Source organism: Electrophorus electricus, chromosome 20 (assembly GCF_041902795.1).
Source record: "Electrophorus electricus isolate QZ-2024a chromosome 20, ASM4190279v1, whole genome shotgun sequence".
NCBI classification, from domain to species: Eukaryota; Metazoa; Chordata; class Actinopteri; order Gymnotiformes; family Gymnotidae; genus Electrophorus; species Electrophorus electricus.
Genome location: NC_137516.1, coordinates 17,932,831 through 17,952,334, shown reverse-complemented (window position 1 = coordinate 17,952,334; position 19,504 = coordinate 17,932,831). Strand labels below are relative to the sequence as shown.

The 19,504-nt window shown below is 44.0% G+C and overlaps 2 protein-coding genes across 6 annotated transcripts in view; both read left to right on the top strand.

The window, feature by feature from the left end:
• Positions 1-9,697, top strand: part of tnr (tenascin R (restrictin, janusin)) — a 111,618-nt gene extending 101,921 nt beyond the window's left edge. For all 3 annotated transcript variants that reach the window (XM_035536376.2, XM_027011367.3, XM_081703288.1), the window contains 5 exons: positions 351-502; positions 980-1,076; positions 3,880-4,041; positions 4,174-4,337; positions 5,592-9,697. In XM_035536376.2, coding sequence (XP_035392269.2) covers positions 351-502; positions 980-1,076; positions 3,880-4,041; positions 4,174-4,337; positions 5,592-5,711 — 695 coding nt within the window. In that variant the 3' untranslated portion in view covers positions 5,712-9,697. The remainder of the gene's footprint in view (positions 1-350; positions 503-979; positions 1,077-3,879; positions 4,042-4,173; positions 4,338-5,591) is intronic.
• A 2,114-nt stretch (positions 9,698-11,811) lies between these two features.
• kiaa0040 (KIAA0040 ortholog) lies at positions 11,812-19,361 on the top strand. 3 transcript variants are annotated; one of them, XM_081703439.1, is made up of 3 exons: positions 11,812-12,020; positions 13,858-14,026; positions 17,214-19,361. In XM_081703439.1, exon 3 carries the CDS (start codon positions 17,680-17,682, stop codon positions 18,004-18,006), a length of 327 nt encoding a protein of 108 aa, XP_081559565.1. In that variant the 5' UTR covers positions 11,812-12,020; positions 13,858-14,026; positions 17,214-17,679; the 3' UTR covers positions 18,007-19,361. The 3 variants fall into 3 exon arrangements, with proteins under 3 accessions (XP_081559565.1, XP_026867150.3, XP_035392430.2); XM_027011349.3 differs by lacking the exon at positions 13,858-14,026; XM_035536537.2 differs by lacking the exons at positions 11,812-12,020; positions 13,858-14,026 and adding an exon at positions 14,968-15,246.
• The last annotated feature ends 143 nt before the right edge of the window (positions 19,362-19,504 follow it).

The window sequence follows — 19,504 nt, the reverse complement described above, 5'->3', positions numbered from 1 at the left end:
TGTGACTGTGCTGTAGTTCACTCAGTGTGACTGTGCTGTAGTTCACTCAGTGTGACTGTGCTGTAGTCCACTCAATGTGACTGTGCTGTAGTTCACTCAGCGTGACTGTGCTGTAGTTCACTCAGCGTGACTGTGCTGTAGTTCACTCAGTGTGATTGTGCTATACTTTACTCAGCGTGATTTTGTTGTAGTTCACTCAGCATGACTGTGCTGTACTTCACTCAGCGTGATTTTGTTGTAGTTCACTCAGCGTGACTGTGCTGTAGTTCACTCAGCGTGTCTGTGCTGTAGTTCATTCAGCATGATTGTGCTGTAGTTCACTCCTGGCCCTCATGGCTCTTGTGTTCCAGGGCAGCGGCTATTCTCCATGCCGCAGAACTGCGCGCAGCACCTGCTCAACGGCGAGCTTCTGAGTAGCGTCTACACCATCTACATCAATCGTGACCCCAGCCAGGGCATGCAGGTGTACTGCGACATGCTCACGGACGGCGGTGGATGGATCGTGAGTCTGCACCCTCCCACCCCACACCGAGCACTTCACACTCTGCTTTTCGCAGACGAAGTACGCACAATGCCGTGCAGCAGTGGCACAGCAGGAGCCTTCTGGGATTTTAATGTTAATTCTGTGATTGTGGTATTTTCAAATGGCAGGCTGTATAAATGTATCCCCCCAAGACCCCCTTTGCAGTGCAGACACTGTGTCCTTTTTAGAGCTGTGAAACAAATTGAAACATTATTAGAATTAAAAGCAAGGTTAGGGTTAAGGTTAAGATTAGAGCTTGTTAGACATTTTAGACATCATGGTGGGTAAGTCATCTCTTGAAAAGTATCCAGTCTGTGCAGAATTCATTACCACATTTAATGGATTTCAGCAAGGATCACTCCTGTTCTGTTCCACCACTGTGAGCTGGCAGGCTATAGGGGAATTCCATAGTGCCTGGGTGTGTAATATCGGACTGACCGCCCGCCTCCACTTTAGGTGTTCCAGCGTCGGCAGAACGGCCTGACGGATTTCTCCAGGAAGTGGAGCGACTACAGGACTGGCTTCGGGAATTTGGAGGATGAATTCTGGCTAGGTGAGAGAAGCTCGGATTCTCCGATGTGAGGGCAGCGTGGCCAAAGGTGTGGTGGCCATGTGCCAAGCACTTTTCCATATGGATATGTGCATTGAGAAAATGTGTTAGCACCGGGAAAGAGGGAATTTCATAGATTTCTCAGGACACGGTGTCGATTCCTCTCATCCTCACATCCCCTTTTCCTCTCATTCGCTGTCATATTTTCAGCAGGCAGAAGCTTCGTACACTTCAGGCCCTCTGTCACATCACCCAGGATCCTGCTACAGGCTTCTAGAACGTAACAAGCCTTTTTCGGGCCAGACATTTTGAATGTGCATATGAAAGCAAATTCAGATCACAAACTTTCCAGGAATGAGACTGAGAAGTTTCAGAGTTCAGTTTCCATTCTTCTTTATCCTGCTTGTCTATTTTTTCAGAAAATGTCTGGGGTTTCTCATTTTCTCTGCTTATCTGTCTATGTGCACACACCTGCTTATTGTGTTGGTGTGTGCACCTTCATACCACAGTAACTTCATAGTATGTAATGATGACTTTCAGATTCAATTTAAATCAGTAATTGTCATCATCAAAAATCCAATTTGACAGAGAACAATTGAGCCCTTGGCCCTTTTTTTCGGCTGCATGAATATTCTTTGCAAATCTCATTATAAAACGATAATTATATTCATTAAAATTCAGGGGGGAATTGGGATTTTTTTGCAAACCTCACATTTTACTGCATTGTCTTGCTGAAAGATAAATAGAAAACAATATGACTAATCCCCCTGTAAACATTTGGATAAATGCATAGGTATTTTTAGTCTGAAAAAAACATTTAAAGGATTGCTCATGACTGTTCCCAGCTATTATATACAGATTAATCACTGTTATGTACAGGTTATATACTGTCATGTACAGGTTATATACTGTCATGTGCAGGTTATATACTGTCATGTACAGGTTATATACTGTCATGTACAGGTTATATACTGTCATGTACGGGTTTCTTCTGTTCTGTCACATAGAAATGCTGTTTTTCTTCTTCTTATCATTGCTGCATTCACCATATCTCTGTCTTAGGTGAGATTCACGAGTCTTTCATGCAGACTGTCATTGTTAAAGCCACTTCTTCCCCTTCTAAATGTAACTACTAAAAGCAGATTCTAGCGTCAGATTGTCCCTTTGTTTCTCACACAGCCCAATTCAGGGCTCTGTAGTCTCACTGAAGGTGACAAGCATGCCGTAAAGCTTTTGTCTGTATTACAGTCCATGAACTTCCTCCCACTGTTTTGGCTGCGATATTTGGGCCGTTCATCACCACACGCAAAAACTGCCTGGCAGGGTTCCATTAAGGTGTCAGCGGCATCGGACGGCGCCGGGAGGCAATGACAGACCCCTGTGTTCACCTCTCCGTCATCCCGGGCGGTCCCTATCCAGCCGTTGACCGGGACTTAACAGCCACGAGAAAGATGCCAGGAGACAATGCTGCCGTAGATGAGAATTGTAGTTTTGTAGTTCCTACAGCTTTAGCCCATTACTTAGCGGCACAGAATGGATAGGGGGTGTTTTTCATGTCCTCGAGGCAGTGAGACACCATTATGACGTCTCACGTGGTTGTCAAAACGGACTAGGGGTCATTCTCAGATTGAGAAGGCCCACATGAGTCAGGACCAAGGCATCTTGCTGCAGTCAAAGATGGAAAGTGCAGATGTCTGTGTATTAACAGCTTATAATCCGTCCTCCAAGACGCTATTTCCAGGTTTGGCTTGAAATGCCCGGTGTTAGTATGACTATCATGCATTCTGCTTTTCAGATGCACGGTTCAAACCTGCTGGTGCGGTACAAGGGAAAGTGTCGTTTGCAGTAGGAGGTTATGATTGCACGTTTTAATTTTCTCCTTGAGTACTGTGAAGGCACAGGAGCATGGCAATAATAAAACGATGCACAGTAACGCAGCAGGTGGTGTGTAATGAGAACAAAGTGATACGAACCCTGAATGATTCATCTGCACATATTTAATCAAGTAAATTCCAAGTTGACTGGCAGTTTTTGTATAGCATGACACAATATGTGATGCTGTTTGATTGGTTGTTTGTGCAGCTATTCTCCACTGAAGTGATATGCCCCCCCCTCAAAAAAGCCTGCCCTAGTTAACCTGAAGGTGTGGTGTGTGAGTTGATGGAGACTGTGTTGGTGTTTCTGATGTTCAGTCCAGAGCTTGATGGAGACTGTGTTGGTGTTTCTGAGGTGCAGTCCAGAGCTTGATGGAGACTGCTCTTCTGCTAGAATCATCTCCTGTCTAATCGCCTCTTGTCTAATGGCCACCATGAGACATTTCACTTCGCATTTGGGAAATTGGCTTATCTTTGGTGCGCAGGCAGAATGTTTTATGCCCCTCTTCCTTATCATCCTGGCGGGTGAACTCCATAGAGAGAGAGAGAGAGAGAGAGAGAGAGAGAGAGAGAGAGAGGAACTGCCTGGTCCAACACAGTCCACTGACGGTAAACTACAAACTCTTATCTGTGTGTGTGCTATATATGAGGAGAGTGAACCTTTTCCTTAATGCTTCTGGCCAGAAAGCAGGGATACGCTACTTGCTGCAAATGCTGCATTGTTTCTGAACCCAGTCCCGCAGGAGATCCCCAGACAACTCGTGTTTCTGTGATATCCCAGTTCACAGCTTGGGGCAGTTGCGCTGAAGGCTGCGCCAGTAAATGAGAATGAACAGCGGTAGTGGAGGTCCCCCAGGGCTACTTTCCAAAACAGCATGCAAGAAGGTCCTGGGATGGTCCATCACACTGTGTGATCCTGTCTGTCTGTGCAGGTTTGGACAACATTCAGAAGATCACAGCCCAGGGCCGCTACGAGCTCCGCATCGACATGAGAGATGGCCAGGAGTCCGTCTACGCGACCTATGACAGATTCTCCATCGGAGACGCTAAAAGCTTCTACAAACTGAGGATAGGAGAGTACAATGGTACCGCAGGTGAGTGGATGCTGATTTAGGACTGAGCTGGTCAGATGGTTTGGAGGTGTTCTTCTGTCAGTACGCTCTGCAAAGGAGAAGTCCAGTAAGGCACCTGTGCAATGTCCTCGTGGTTCTCTCTCACTGCACCAGGCGACTCTCTGAGTTACCACCAGGGTCGGCCCTTCTCCACCAAAGACAGGGACAACGACATCGCCGTGACTAACTGCGCCCTCTCCTACAAAGGAGCTTGGTGGTATAAGAACTGCCACAGAGCTAACCTCAATGGGAAATATGGCGAGTCCAGACACAGCCAGGTGAGCTTCGGAGTTGCAGCCTGCCTACCACGACCCCCACGCACCCCCCAACCCTGGTTTTAGACTTAAACAAATGATTACGGAAGAACTCACAGGGGTGAAAAATGGGCTTCCATCATAACTTCCGGAGGTGTTTTTATTACTCACACTCCCCTGTATTAGTTAGTCAATTACTTAGTCACTTTATTCACTACATTTCATGAATCACATGCATTTGCATTGTCATTTCAGGAACATGCTTCTTCTCATCAGATAGCTTTCAACCTAAATAGTACATTTATGGGAATAGTGAGAAAAGAGTGTGAAAAAAACTCTGATATCAGATATTAGGTTACACAAACCACGAAGCGTACAATGCCTAGCATCCAGTCAGGAAATTACCGTACATTAGCCAAACCCACAGGAGGTTTTACCACATTTACTGCATACTGCATGCGGAAGTGTGCATCAGTGCTCTGTACTATCTTTAGTGTTTATGTGTTGGAAACTGATCATTCAGCCAGATGATAAGTTATTCAGAAGGAAGTTACTTTAGGGAAATGTTGCACCTCCTTCCTAAAGACAGTAAAATAAAGAAGTATGCTATAATGCACACACAAGCATATTTACATGCACAGTGTGGCACAGAAGCCTTGTTCCTTCATTCCTCATAATACTGGGTGGCAAGTGTCTCTGTGTTTCAACCTCTGTGGGTGAGTCATACCTCTGATGTTGCAGCTATGATGTCTCAGAGATAACCGCACACAAGCTGTGCGCTTACAGGGTGAACGTTTCACATCCTCACTATACAGGCCGGAGTGTTCATCATTGCAACACGCCATGTCTTTTGTTCCGCTTTAACTGTGATCTTATGCTTGGCTTCTTTTTTTGGGTTCTTCTGTTTTTCTTTTGAAAACTGTACACCATTAAGGGAGACCGCGAGTACAGTCATTCAGACACATTGGTTAACACATGATGTCACTTAGTGGTTCTAGATTTTCTGAAAATATTCTGACTAAAAATATGTTTATTTTTAATGCATACAAAGAAAAAACCCAGAACATTCACCAGTAATATTTGAGTTCAAGATACAAGACGATGATAAACAAAATGATAACAATGTTGTATATTTGCATACAGGGCCCTTCTGCAATATGGATACTGCAGTAGCCAATACCTTGTACTGTATTTAGTGGTTTTACTATCTGTATATAACATTGCTTAATGGTGAGTTCTAACTTTAGTTTTTTTCACATCGATTGCATTTTTATTTAGGGTATCAACTGGCATAAATGGAAAGGTCATGAGTTCTCCATCCCGTTCGTGGAGATGAAGACGAGGCCCTTTAATTATCGCAGCGTCGTCAGCAAGCGAAGGAGGCACGTTCTCCGTTAATCGGCCCTCCCACGCTCGGAGCGGCTGCAGTGGGGAAGAGGAACGCCGTGCCGCGCGGCTCATTCCAACCCTCCAGCGCCACGGCAGCCCTCCTTAAGGAGCGTCGAGTGCAGACCATGAACCCTTTGAATTGTAAGATGTTTCCCTTCTGTGTAACTCTTGTGGTCCAGTACAGGAAGATGTAAAAGAAAAAAAAAAAGTGCAGCGTGCTTACAGCAAGAGGCGTGCAGAACCGATCATACCTTTAAGGGTCACGTAAGAGACCTCACGTCTTAGAGAGTCTTATTTCACCCCTCTGAGAAAGAAGATTTTAAAAGAACAGGAATGCGCAACACAACAAAAAACATTTATTTTTCTAAACAATGAAAAACACTGTAAAATGACTCAAGTTGAATGATTGTAAAAAATGACTCAAGTTGAATGATTTAAGTGCAAAACTTGTAGCCTATTTCATTTTCAATCAGAAAATTATTTTTGCTCAACTTCTTTCAGTTTACTCTGCCGTCTGCGATGTAAATACAATAATTTACCTTTTACTTCCTAATTAAAAGATCGTTCTTTTTCATTACACACACATCTAATTAATACAGTTAAGGCAACCCATTTTCTTATTGAGTCCAAATGCACCACAGGTGGAAATACATATAACAAACTCATCTTTTGATACATTGATGGTATTTTTGAAAACCAAAGATTTATGAAGGGGAAACACCTGCAGCCGACGGACACGCTGATCTTTATTTTGGATTTCAACATTAATTCAAATCTTGCAGCTCTGTGCTTTGGACAATGTGGTGCCATTATTGCAACCCATTAGGAACCCCAGACAATCTGGCAAACACCCTCTTTGAATGCGTGCCCATGTGTATGTGCACATTTGTGAAGAATGTTTAAAACATTGTCAATATTACTCTCCCGTTACTGTAAATTCCGTTTCTCGTTTTCCGACAGATTACTGTGCTGTATTTGAAACTAGTGTTTTCCTGATCCTCCCTTGAGCTTCATGATTTGTGGTTAGTATGCGGTATGTAGAATGGTTCCTGTCATGCTACTCGCTAATGGGTCAAACACTCTTGATTCTGACCCTGGAAACCTCACGGGGGCAGTCTGTACCCCACTGCCGCCTCTTTGTTAATAATTTGTCAGGGCTGTGAGACATGTTCCGAGCTGTCTCGCTGCGCAGTGGCTTCAGACTGACGGATATCTCAAATATTTACACACTAAGGTCATCCAGTAGCTGCTTGGGTGTCAGTCGCATACCGAATTGATCAAAATTTACTCATGATGAGGCATTTCTCTTAAATGTACATCTTCTAAAATGAATAACATTTTAGTGTATTCAGGTTTTTTGAGTATACAGTAATTACACTAACATCACCACCATACGTTTTGTATAAAACATAACCTTTTAACTCTTAAAAAATTGTTGTTGTTTTTTCCCAAACCATCTATAGGCTTGTGTTTATAACAGAAACAGTGTCGTATTAGTGGTTAAACTAAAAAAATGTAACTCTTACATGAACAATGTAATATTTAAGGTTCACATGTATATTTCTGGTCACCCCTTAACTTTCACCAGGCTAAAAGACCCCACATTTGGAATTAGTCTATTAGGCAAAACTACTAGGCAAATATAAGATTAATCCCTCATAAAAATAAAAATACATTTTGTCCCCATTTGTCCCCAAAAATGTACAACTGTGCACTGCAGTGTATTGTTGCAATGGAATATGTCATATATGGTACCCATTTATAAGTCAGAATGAAACATGTGTGCATAATGGAATGTTTTCAAATATGTTTCTTGGGGCAAAGAAATGAGGAGACATGCAACTTACATGTCCCCAGTTTCCACTTTCACATAGTAATATTTCTGTAAAATCCTTTCTAAATCGCTCAGGTGTGTCCCAACCCCAGCGTTAATCAAAAGTTCAAATTCAAATAGTAATACATACATTTTGTTTACTTTATAAGCCTCTCAGAAAACAATTGCATGTTTGATATTTGAATGTGAGCATTCTGAAGGATTTAAAAAAGTCAAAATGTTTGATTTTCAACCAAATTAAGAATTGGAGGGTCTGTTACAGGCAAATATAAATATACCTTCAACAAACCCTAAACCCACATAATGAGCTCTGCTCAAATCTATGCTCTACATGTAATTATTTATGTATTTATTTGATTTGTCATGCTGAATTTTGGATCAAAACATCCATCAGTGGGCTTCTTGTGCCACTTCAACACTCTATGTAATCTTCCTGTTTTCCCACCAAGAAACAAACACACCAGTGGTGTTGAAATCTGAAATAGAGACTGTGTGAAACTCCACACGAGTTCACTTAGCAGTGAAACTGCATGTGCTTCATATGTAATCCCACTTGTGCAAACGTGCCAAATGTTGGACACATAGGCCTCAGCCAGCTGCTATTGGCCATGACACAATAGAATCGGATGCAGCCACCAGTAAGGGATGAGTGTAAAAAATATATAAATATTTCATCACATGACATTCCCTACCTACATTAATGGCGACCTTTCTTAAAGTAATGAAGAGTTTTACTTAGCGCACCTTTAATGTCTTTAGCGTTATCGATTTCCGTAACCGTGATTAATGATTAATGATGTTTAACCCTGTGTATCTTCCCTAATGGCTGTGACAGACTCGGAACATTTGTTGAAAATCAGTGTAGTCCTAAATTCGGAGTGAACTTCACTCCCCAAGCTGTTCCTTTTGCTAAAATAATTGTTAAATATTTTCCATGCTCTCTAGCATAGACACAGGGCCAAAATGTGACATCATGCACTCTTTTAACAGCAACTGTCCTGATGTAAATTAGGCAGGACTGTCAGATTCGGCTCATGTGTCTCCTGTTTCCTCTGCTGTCGCTGACTGCTGTCACAGTGACGTGCTCCACTCTTAATGGCTGTCCTCTAATTGGCTGTAGTGTGATGTCTTAACCACCTCGGACATGGCAGCCTGCCGACCCAATAAAACGCTCCACCCTGGGTAGAGCGGATGAGCGCAGAAATGTGCGTTCGACGACAGCACAATAAACGCAGCGTGGAAATTCACAATCAGAAAGAGGAAAGCACATTACAAGCAAAATAAGTGATTATGTAGACAACCAATCAGAGAACAGCTGGCCCATCTGGCCCGCCCTCCTAATAACGCTGACACACAGCCCTTTAGAGGAAGTTGCATCGTTTTCTCCATCTGTGGTTGGAGAAGGAGAAAGTAAGTTTGAGTGAGAACAGGGTTTCTGTTTTCCAAGCTCCTCTACTCTGCTTTCCAGACTTTCTTTAAGAGGGTTTGAAATTTATTTTGAAGAGAAGGAAGCAGCCGAACTGGGGGTTTTGGCGCAGAGAGAGAGCGAGAGAGAGAGAGAGAGAGAGAGAGAGAGAGAGAGAGTGAGAAGTAGATTTCTCTTCCATTATTCCATTACCAACCATAGGCCAAACGCTGTTCAGGCTCCACAGCATTTTCAAACGCCTCCCATCTATTGGCTAATGGCCATAGACATACGACAGCAACACACTAAGATGGGAGTCACCCAGAGCACTTGGGATTCCGAGTCCCACGCAGAATTAGAAATTGACTCTGTCTTTATTCCTAGTGTCATTGCATTTTAATAGACACTTCCGTGTTTGGTGCTCCCTAGCGGATTCTCCTGTTGTGTTACTAACCTGAGAGATGTCTGACGGAACAGGTCTGTGCAACACTCTGCACAGGCTGGAGTGTGTCCCCTTTCCCTCCATGAGTCCAAGTGTTTGCTGAGAGGATATTGCATTGCCATGGCGACACACAACATGTAGGGAAAAGGTGGATCTTGGGAACATGTATCTTGATAATAAACTGAATTCATTCTGTCAGATAATGTTGGATATTAATGTGACAGATCAAATTAGCTCTAGTTTGACTTAAAATTTGCTGTATAGTTCCTTTTTTAATACATTTTCTACTCATTAATAAAATATTCTAAATACAATTGTGGTTTTCTGTTTTATTTTTGGTCATTTTTCATATGCATATCTTGCAGCAGAACAGAGAGAGCTGTGTGATATTTAAATCTTTACAAGATCACTGAACCTCAAAGAAATTTCAAAATAAAATCTTAAACACAAATATTTTTATATTCTTTTATCCTTCTTTCTTCTTTCATGCAGTTGAAACAGAGACCCTTTCAAGCTTTTTTTTTTTTTAACGCGGGATTCGTTTAGATTTTGCCAGGAGTTTGCTACTCCCAGGTGGCTTTGTCTTTCCGACCCGCAGACCTGGCGGCCCAGGTGGTCGGCGCAGGGAGCGGGGTTAAAGGAGCAGGTGGATCGGCGACCGCAGCTCCCGCTGAAACCTGGCAAATCGAATTGAGTCAGCCCTGGGCATCCACGCCGGCACACGGTGTGTGTAATAACAACGTAAAAGGCAAGTAGAGGTAGGACATGAGTGGCAGAGAGAGGTGTGTGTGTGTGTGTGTGTGTGTGTGTGTGTGTGTGTGTGTGTGTGTGTGTGTGTGTGAGACAGCCCTGGAAAGAGTGCCAGCCTGAAGCAGCTCTCAGCAGCTCTGAACAATATCGCAATAACCCTTACAACACACAGAACACAATAACACCAACACTAACACACAGAACACAATAACACCAACACTAACACACCAGAACACAATAACACCAACACTAACACAGCAGAACACAATAACACCAACACTAACAGCACACAGAACACAATAACACCAACACTAATACACCAGAACACAATAACACCAACACTAACACACCAGAACACAACAACACCAACACTAACAGCACACAGAACACAATAACACCAACACTAATACACCAGAACACAATAACACCAACACTAACACACCAGAACACAATAACACCAACACTAACACACCAGAACACAACAACACCAACACTAACAGCACACAGAACACAATAACACCAACACTAATACACCAGAACACAATAACACCAACACTAACACACCAGAACACAATAACACCAACACTAACACACCAGAACACAATAACACCAACACTAACAGCACACAGAACACAATAACACCAACACTAACACAGCAGAACACAATAACACCAACACTAACACACCAGAACACAATAACACCAACACTAACACAGCAGAACACAATAACACCAACACTAATACACCAGAACACAATAACACCAACACTAACAGCACACAGAACACAATAACACCAACACTAACACAGCAGAACACAATAACACCAACACTAATACACCAGAACACAATAACACCAACACTAATACACCAGAACACAATAACACCAACACTAACACACCAGAACACAATAACACCAACCCTTACAACACACAGAACACAATAACACCAACACTAACACACCAGAACACAATAACACCAACACTAACAACACACAGAACACAATAACACCAACACAACCAACACACCAGAACACAATAACACCAACCCTAACAACACAACAGATCAGAATAACTCCAGACTTTACACCATATGTGTACATACTGATACAAAGGCCACGTGACCACCATGACAGATGTAGTTCAGCTTTTGAAAGGAGACTCCTCCCTCAAAGGCTTTTAACTTTGTTATTAATATCTGGCATCTGGCAGAACCCAGTTCGCCTGCAGAAAATTAGTTACGGCTAGTTGGGCCAAAGTAGTCTCTCTTCTTTCATCTTTACAGGTCTGTGGGGTGGGTGCAACTTTAAAGACTTGTTTGAAGGTTAAAGCATGAAGAGCAAAAATACACTGTTATGGTTGTATGCAGTCCTTTCATTCACATTTGCTAAGGCAAAAGAAAGAAATATAGGCCAAAAACGTTTCATGGCCAGCAGGCAGGACTCCTGAAGAGGCTGCCCAGGCTATTTGACCCTGATAGAGCCGGAGATTACAGCTCTGCCCCGAGTATTTACACAAAGCGCTTAAAGAGGGCACGCTGCCACCTGGCTTCCACAGACCCCTTGCTCCGAATTCCTCCAGGAGGCCAGACGTGCCCCCCGACGGGAGACGCCGTCACTCTGAACGCTGCTCTGGTGAGCTCCGCACTGAGTGAGTAAGGCGCGAGATGGCAGAGAAGGCCACCCCCTCTCCCGAAGTCTTCGCAAGTGGCTGAGCGCAGAGAGCTAATCACTCCTGACTCTGCAGGCTGAGACAGGACAGCTGCCTGCAGGGAAACCCTCTATCAGGCAGCACAGAGACCAGACCAGCAGAGAAAGGCAGCAGGAGAGTAACGTGTGAGATACCAGAAGGACATTGGACGGTGGTGACTGCAGTCTGTCTACTTCGGAAGGTAGGATTGCTCTAGTGCATCACTTCAACTTTCAAGGTGACCACTGCAAGCTTACTTAATGGAAAGTTGGTGATTCTTACATTGAGTAATTGCCTGTAGGTCAGTTCCATTTTTTGCTCACTTATATGTGGGCAGTTCAACTACTAAATGTATCAGAGAACTGTTGCCACATTTACAACACTGCCTCTCCAACCGTGGTTTGTTATTAGGATATAACTTTGGAAAGGCGTTTCTGGAATTCTGATATAACACGCGGTGACACAAAGGCGTTAAACTTTGGGTGCTTTGTTTCCTCACTCCATTTAGCTCACTGACAGCGCTGCCCATTTAAAGGAACATATTTACTACACGCCAGTGAACGTCTGGCACGGCAGCCTTCCTTGGCTGGAAAGCAGGGCCCAGTATAACAAAAATGAAAAGAATAACCCCTTAAAGGTGGATAAAAATCAGGCCCAGGAAGGTGTGAAGAAAAAGAATGACTTTTACTTCACGCCGAAATGATGGCGCTGCCCCTTGTCAGTCATTTCGGGGTGCTTAAGTAAGAGATGGGAAAATGATGCTGTTAATTGCTTTAAGGTAGAATGGAAATTCAGCAACATTGAAAACTGCTCCCTGGAACGGTCACGCATCTTTGAGCACGGTGTGTGTGTGGGGCGGGAACGTTGCACACCTGGGGGGGGGGGGGGGGGGCAACCATTATCCAGTGACTGGAAGCATGCGGGTTCTTTGTAGAAATGGAGCTATTCAGAGCTCTCCAGTCACGCTGAAATCAGTTTTCTCAGGCAACAGTTTTCTAGAAACCATCCCACACTGGACATGTCTCAGCTTGCGGCACCCGGTAGACACACACGGCATCTCCCCCAACAACTGGGCACTCCATAATAAGTCATAAATGTGAACAGCCCTCCATCCTTTTATGGAGTGCCTTCTCTTTTTCTCCTCTCTGTCTCGTTCTCTCACAATATGGGAAGGGCCACGCATGCCATCTCGATATGTAAGACGCGTAGGATTTGACATGCAAATCTGTAAACCAATCAGGGAAACGAGATTAAAACATTAGCATCTTAGAACAGGCCTGTCCCTCCTCAAACACACACACATACACACACCAAACGTCGACTTTAACGTGATTTATGTGTGTGCCAAACTACGGTAAACATGTTTAACGTGTCCATGTTTCATGGAGATTTCACAAATGAGAAATATGAGACCTCTAGAATCTTTCAGTGATTCGATTGTTAGTATTAATTAGTATTGTTAGTATTATCAGTATAATATTAACACAAGTCCCACAGATTATTATCAGTATAGTATTAAAACGTGTCCCACAGATTATTATTATTATATTATTATAAAGTGAAAAGGCTTGATGTTCTAGAATGGTTTTGTATTTGCAGACTGCCACAGGTAAGGAATGGCGTGCATGTTTGGTAGCTTGTTAGAATGCATCTTTTCTCATGGCCTCGCAGTCTCGCATGGATGTAAGGTTCCAAACCAATGAGCTAAGAATCTAAACAGAGAAACAGGAAGCCTGCTAGCAGTATGCAGATTTTTTTTTAACTTAAACATGCCTCATATTTTAAACATAGAACAGAGGAGGGAGGGAGAAGCAAAGAAAGACAGAAAGACGCCTATGAGATGTATGTAGGTTTTTCGGTCTCTCCTCGGCCCCAGTACCGCGCTCAGAGAGGCCCATTTAGGGTCGCGCCCAGTGTTTGCCCCGTTCCCTTATGTTTTCATAGCGCAGGGCTGAAACATTTCCTCAGCCTGAGTCATGGCCTGCTTGGTGTTGGCCGCTGCCTAGCTAAGGTCTGTGCTATTTTTGGTTTATCCTAAGGCTCCGTCGGAGCGTGTGATTCTTCATTAAGAGCGAGGCGCTCACGTACGGGGATGTGCGCGATGCCTTTGAAACAGCTTCCTGCCGGATCCCATCAGCGCCACACCGAAGGGGCTGGCGTGGTGAGCAGCGCCTTGGGCCCGGTTTGCCCCGTTTTACCACAGCAAAGGTATCTGGTGTTTACGCTACAGCTTTGTGGGGACAAGGGTGAGATTTGTGCAAGCGGAGAAGGGTCGGTGTGGTCTGGATGTCTGGTCCCACACACCTAGATCCAAAAAGTTGAATTCGTCCCAGTATCGTAATAAAGGTTTCACTTGCTCAAGACTGCGTGTTGGTGGAAATTTATGAGATAGAGACTGAGGTGTCTCACAGTAATGAAAGTGTGGCTTGTTTGTTAGGCTGTGGCTTCTAGCTTCACATGGTGTGTTGTCAGAGAGCCACATCCTGGTGACACACCACCAAACGCTTTTGGTTCTACATCTGTGCATCCTGAACTAGGTTATTTCCAGTTCATTTTTATGCCCCAGAGTGGTACAAACTGAAAAACGTACACCTGCTAACAGGCAAGATCCACAAGACGTGTGCGACGGGAACACCCTGAAGGCGGACGTTGCTCTTCGGCCGAACATAGAGGCTTATTGCAACATGAAGTAATAAAAGGAAATGAGAAATGTCTTTTTCAAAGTCAGTCTAGAAATAGGTAATTGAAAAATTATTCTGTGTAGTGGGAAACAGGAGAGTCGAATGTCGCTGCCAGTAGGATTAAACAATCACTCAGCTCATAGAGAAGTCAAAACTGATAACCTGTCACAACCACAACCTTTGGTAATAGATATTTTATTCATTATGGCCCGATATTGGGCATAGTTTTGAGAGGCACACATTACTGTAGCTCCCTGCAGGGTTCGCAATGGTTAGTGTAGTTCAACAGGCTTATTGAAAGTATTTTCAGCTAATTATTTTGAGGCTGTAGGAATCGGTTTGACAGGCCACACACAGCAACTCAGCATCTTTTCTGCTTCATTTCCTTGTTACATTTTTTTGGGGTTTTGTCACCTCCCAGTCCCCTCTTCGCCCCCTCCTCGTCTGTTGCGTCATAGGGAAGTCGAGCGTGTCGTGTGCCCAGAAGAATGCAAGTGAACAGGGCAGAGTGAGCAGACCGCGAGTTCTTTCCCTCACGCCCCGGCCTAGCCAGAGAAGAGCGCGCAGCGTGGCTCCGTCTGTCCTGCGCGAGACGTGGCCTGCGTGGAGGTCGGGTGGAGAACGTACAACAGGTGGTGGTCAGCTGGAGAGGAAAGGAGACTGTTGCAGCATCGAGTGGCCGTTCACGGAGCTCAGAGGCATACGTGGCGAGACTAGAGACTTCTAGATGGTCTGTGTATGGAGCGGGTAAGGGCAAAGCATCCTGGGAATTGTTACATGGCTGATATGGAACAGCAGTGGTTCGCACTGTGCAGCTGTCTTTTAATGTTCTATGGGACTGCAGTGATGTTACTGATGTTACGCTTTACGTGGGGACTTATCTGTGAATGTGGTCAGAAACCTGCCAGGGCTTTCCAACGTTTGTAGAAACTGGGAGATGACTGGCAAAGAAAAAATATCAGAAGATATGTAGAGATGCGTACATCATACCACGTGTGATGTTTGCAGTTATCGCTACCGGAGTTGTGCTGGAGTTCTCCTCTTTCTGAGGAGATGGTGCCATTCCATGAAAAGGCAAAAGTCTTAAACTAAACAGTGTGACATAAAAAATAAACAATGCTTGATAGCGAATAAACAGTGAAGAAGACGATTAACACAAGCAAATAATCACAAATTAATTTTATTCATTATCGCGAGATACACATGATAACAGGCCTCTGGAGATGGAAGCCTAGGTATAGTTTTAAAACTACTTACTGGCCCTTTTCCATTTCGTAAACATTACCTTAACAGGTTTAATACTGGCTGATGATTTTAAAGGGTGGCAAGGACTGATCCTGCAACACTTGGCGTGGTTCTCTGTCAGGCACTGAGAGGGACTATAAGAGTTCTGGGTAATGTTCTCTCTCATGTGGCTCTCCTGAAACACCGCCAGCCTATCAGCCTCAGCCGTTATCGGTGAGATGTATTAGATGAGATGGACAGATCAGATCAATTTGATTCATTCAGTGCCTAAGAAAGTGAGATGAACCGGAACAGGGGGGTGGGTTTTTTGTTTTTTTTCGTAGGATCACCTTTAATCTCATCGGCGTGCTGGCTGAGAGGCACAGGACAGAGGAATTCTACAAACACAAACTGACATGCTTGAAATTATTTCAGGAGCACAGCACGTACGTGGCTGATGTTGAAAGTGAATTCCTAAGCCCCCATGACTTTGTGTTCCATTCAGGCAGTTTTCCTGTTTACCCTCTTGGAGAAGCTCAGATGAGCATTGTGACAAAAAGGAATGCTCTGACACAGAAACCTCATGGTGTTCGGATAAATATCACAGTAGAGCAGTTGGAGGCTTGTGGATTTTCTACATGAAAATAAGGTTCTGTATGGCTGACAAGTGGAAACATGTCTCTGTTACCCAAGTCGAGTTCCATTACACATGAAACATTTGAGTTTTGAAACTTTAAACGCTGGGCAAATTGAGATTTAATCATTTATTGTTCATTAATTAGTAATGTATTTAATAATACCGATTTTATGGTTGAAATATAACACTCCCTACATTCTAAACATAAACACATACTCGTTGTGAATTATCTTTATCTACAGTATCAAACGGAAAAATAGATTATAAAACTAATAAAATTGTAAAAGTCAACGTTATGGTTAACTTGATTTGTTTAAAAGTGGTTGTATATCCTGCTACATGCCTAAAGCTTCAAGACATACTCTGAAACAGTGTGACTTCCTGTTGTGAAGACAGGATGTGGGTTTGCTCGATTCACACTGATTAAGCATGTTGTAAGAATTACTCCTCGGCATCTTGAACGAGCGAAAAACGTACTACTACACACATACTGGAGCACGTCAGTTAAACAAAATCTGACTTTATAGGAAAATATGACCTCTTACGATCTCTTCCCTCTAGGAAACACCCATGACATGTCATGCTTTGCTTTCACTTCAGACTTGTTTCTTTCTGCGTGCGTGCCATATTTTGGGAGTGCTCTCCATCCTCAGGAGTGCAGAGTCAGGACTCCTGATGATAAACTGAACAAAACTCTTAACAGATGCAGGAGGACTGTGGGTGCCTCACCTCATCGTGTGCGCTCTCATCCCCCCCCTCTTTCTCTCTCCCACTCTCGCTCTCTGTCCTTCTTTCTTTCTCTCTCTCTCTATGTTCTCTCTCTCTCTGTCTGTCTGTCTATCTCTCTCTGCAGGAATGTCCCCATTCTATCACTTCTGTGAGAATCAAAGCAGAAGGGACAAAAATAGAGTGGGAACCTTCAGGACAGTGATGCGGGACCCGCAGCACGAGAACACAAGCACCACGTGCAGGTCCTAGGCTTCTACAGTACGCCGGGTCGAGCCTTCTTGACAGCCGAAGCACTTTTGGACCAAAGCAGAGCCCGTGAGCTCTGAGGAGCTCCTTGTTCTCCATCCAGCAGCTCCGGTGTTTCCTCGGGGTTGAAACTTCTACCAAATCTACGTGTACCGCGATTACACGTGCTTGCATGAAGTGAAGTCGCAATCCCCTGAAAGCAATCTTCTAGGAACACGTTCTCATCTGCGCTTCTAATCAAAGCCCTGTGGTTTTCTGTTCCTCAAACTGACCGTTTACTACAAAGGGCATTTTAATGTGCGGCTGAGCTCCTGAGGGTGTCGAGGAGCTCTGGACGTTGAGAAATGATGGAGCAGATGATGAGGTTTTTCACAGGGCTATGGGAGCTGGTCCTCGACAAGCATGCCGAGGGTGTGCACAACACCGTGTGTCTGGTTGTGCTGCTCACTCTGCCGCTGCTCGTCTTCACCGCCGTCCTGCTCGTGTGTTGCCACTGCTGCTGCGGATGCTTGTGCTGTCGCCATGGAGACAGGGCCACCATCGCCAGGAGCCCGGCAGAAAGCAAGCAGAAGAAGAAGAAGAAAAATGGCAGGCAGAAGGAGGAGGACCTGTGGATCTCGATGAACACGAATCCCACGACAGCGGAGAGGTCAGCCTTCACCATGGTGTAGCCAGCCACGGCCCGCAACACAGGACAGATCAATACGTTAGCGGGCCTAGCTCTTTATACGGTGTGGTACGTGTTGGAGGGTCGCGACCTCTGCTGCTGCGATTCTGAAATTCCCAAATTAGGGAGAAAGACGTTTGCACAATCCATTCATTTCATTTCCTAGGTCAAGGGGTGGGGCTTAACTTGAGCTGAGGACAGGAGGTGGTGTGAGATTAAGGATTAATTGTACAGAATAATGTGCGTGCACGTGTCTGCACGTGCGTGTGTGTGTGTATGTGTGTGTATGAGAGAGAGAGAGAGAGAGAGAGAGAGAGAGAGAGAGAGAGAGAGAGAGAGTTTGTTATTTTCTTATTTTCTTATTTTCCCACACAAGAAGAAACATTTTGCAGAACTTTCCAGTTGTGCTCCAGTTAAGCTCTTGTGAAAACTGCACTTAAGAAAAAAAATAATAATTCAGTAATACATAGTTTGGTATTTTTTGAAAATGAAACAGAGAAGGTGACCTTGTTGACCTTCTTCTGAAGCACTCGGAGATCACCTCTGACTGCATTCAAATCAGTCCATTCTGTCCTCGTGAGCGTTCGGCTAAGCGTCATTCCCCATAACCCTCCAGAAACTTAGGCTTGTTGAGCATTAGCCTTAAACTCAACTCTTGTGTCATACCGAAATGTGAGACACATCAGTAGTAGGGCATGACGAGTGCTCTGCACTCGAGTATTTCTGTGGGCTCCTGAGAGCTGGTTTAGAAGCATCAGATCTGAACCAAACATTAATCTTTTAAGGTATTTGACCAGTCGCAATCCCAAATGTCCTTGATCTCAAGAAGTGTTTTGTAAGGGCTATTGTGAAATGTGAATTTTAACATTTTTTTTAGGGGGTGCGTTAATGCACTAACATGGGGGAAAATATTAGTATCTTGAATTTCAAAAGTTATGTGTGTGCTTTAACATTTATTGGCTACAATTGTAGTCGATCTAACAGATCCAAATGCATCACGTCTGGTATCTTTCCGGGCACTTTACTTATTCCCAAACTTCCATATTTAGGGCCAACTGCTGATACTTCCTAAAGTCATCAGGAAATAAAGATAGGAAATTTCCCTGTTTATCTTTCTGGGGCGAAGGACTCGGTCATTCCAGCTCCGTTGCTGCCACATCCGTGTTCTGTAATACATACCGACCTGATCGGCGAGACTGCGGAGCGTTGATAAGACCAGTTCTGCGTGAATGTGGAAGTCAATAGGAATGCGCTAAAATAACTTCACATTGTCTCACACCACCCTGGTTGATGCTTACTGCCACTGATAGTCCTTCTCTGTTGCCCAGATTGATGGAAATAAAGATATTTTTCTATGTATTCTTTTATTTTTCTTTAACTTGCTTCTAAGAGACTACTTTAGGCATGCTTTTGCATCTTACCTTGCTCTTACACATGTATACATTTGACAGGACTTTAAAAAAACAGGATTTCCCATAAACCCCTTATGCACCCACAAAGGA

Coding starts and splice junctions, on each gene's coding strand:
- kiaa0040 (XM_027011349.3), top strand. CDS start 17,680: ATGATGGAGCAGATGATGAGGTTTTTCACAGGGCTATGGGAGCTGGTC.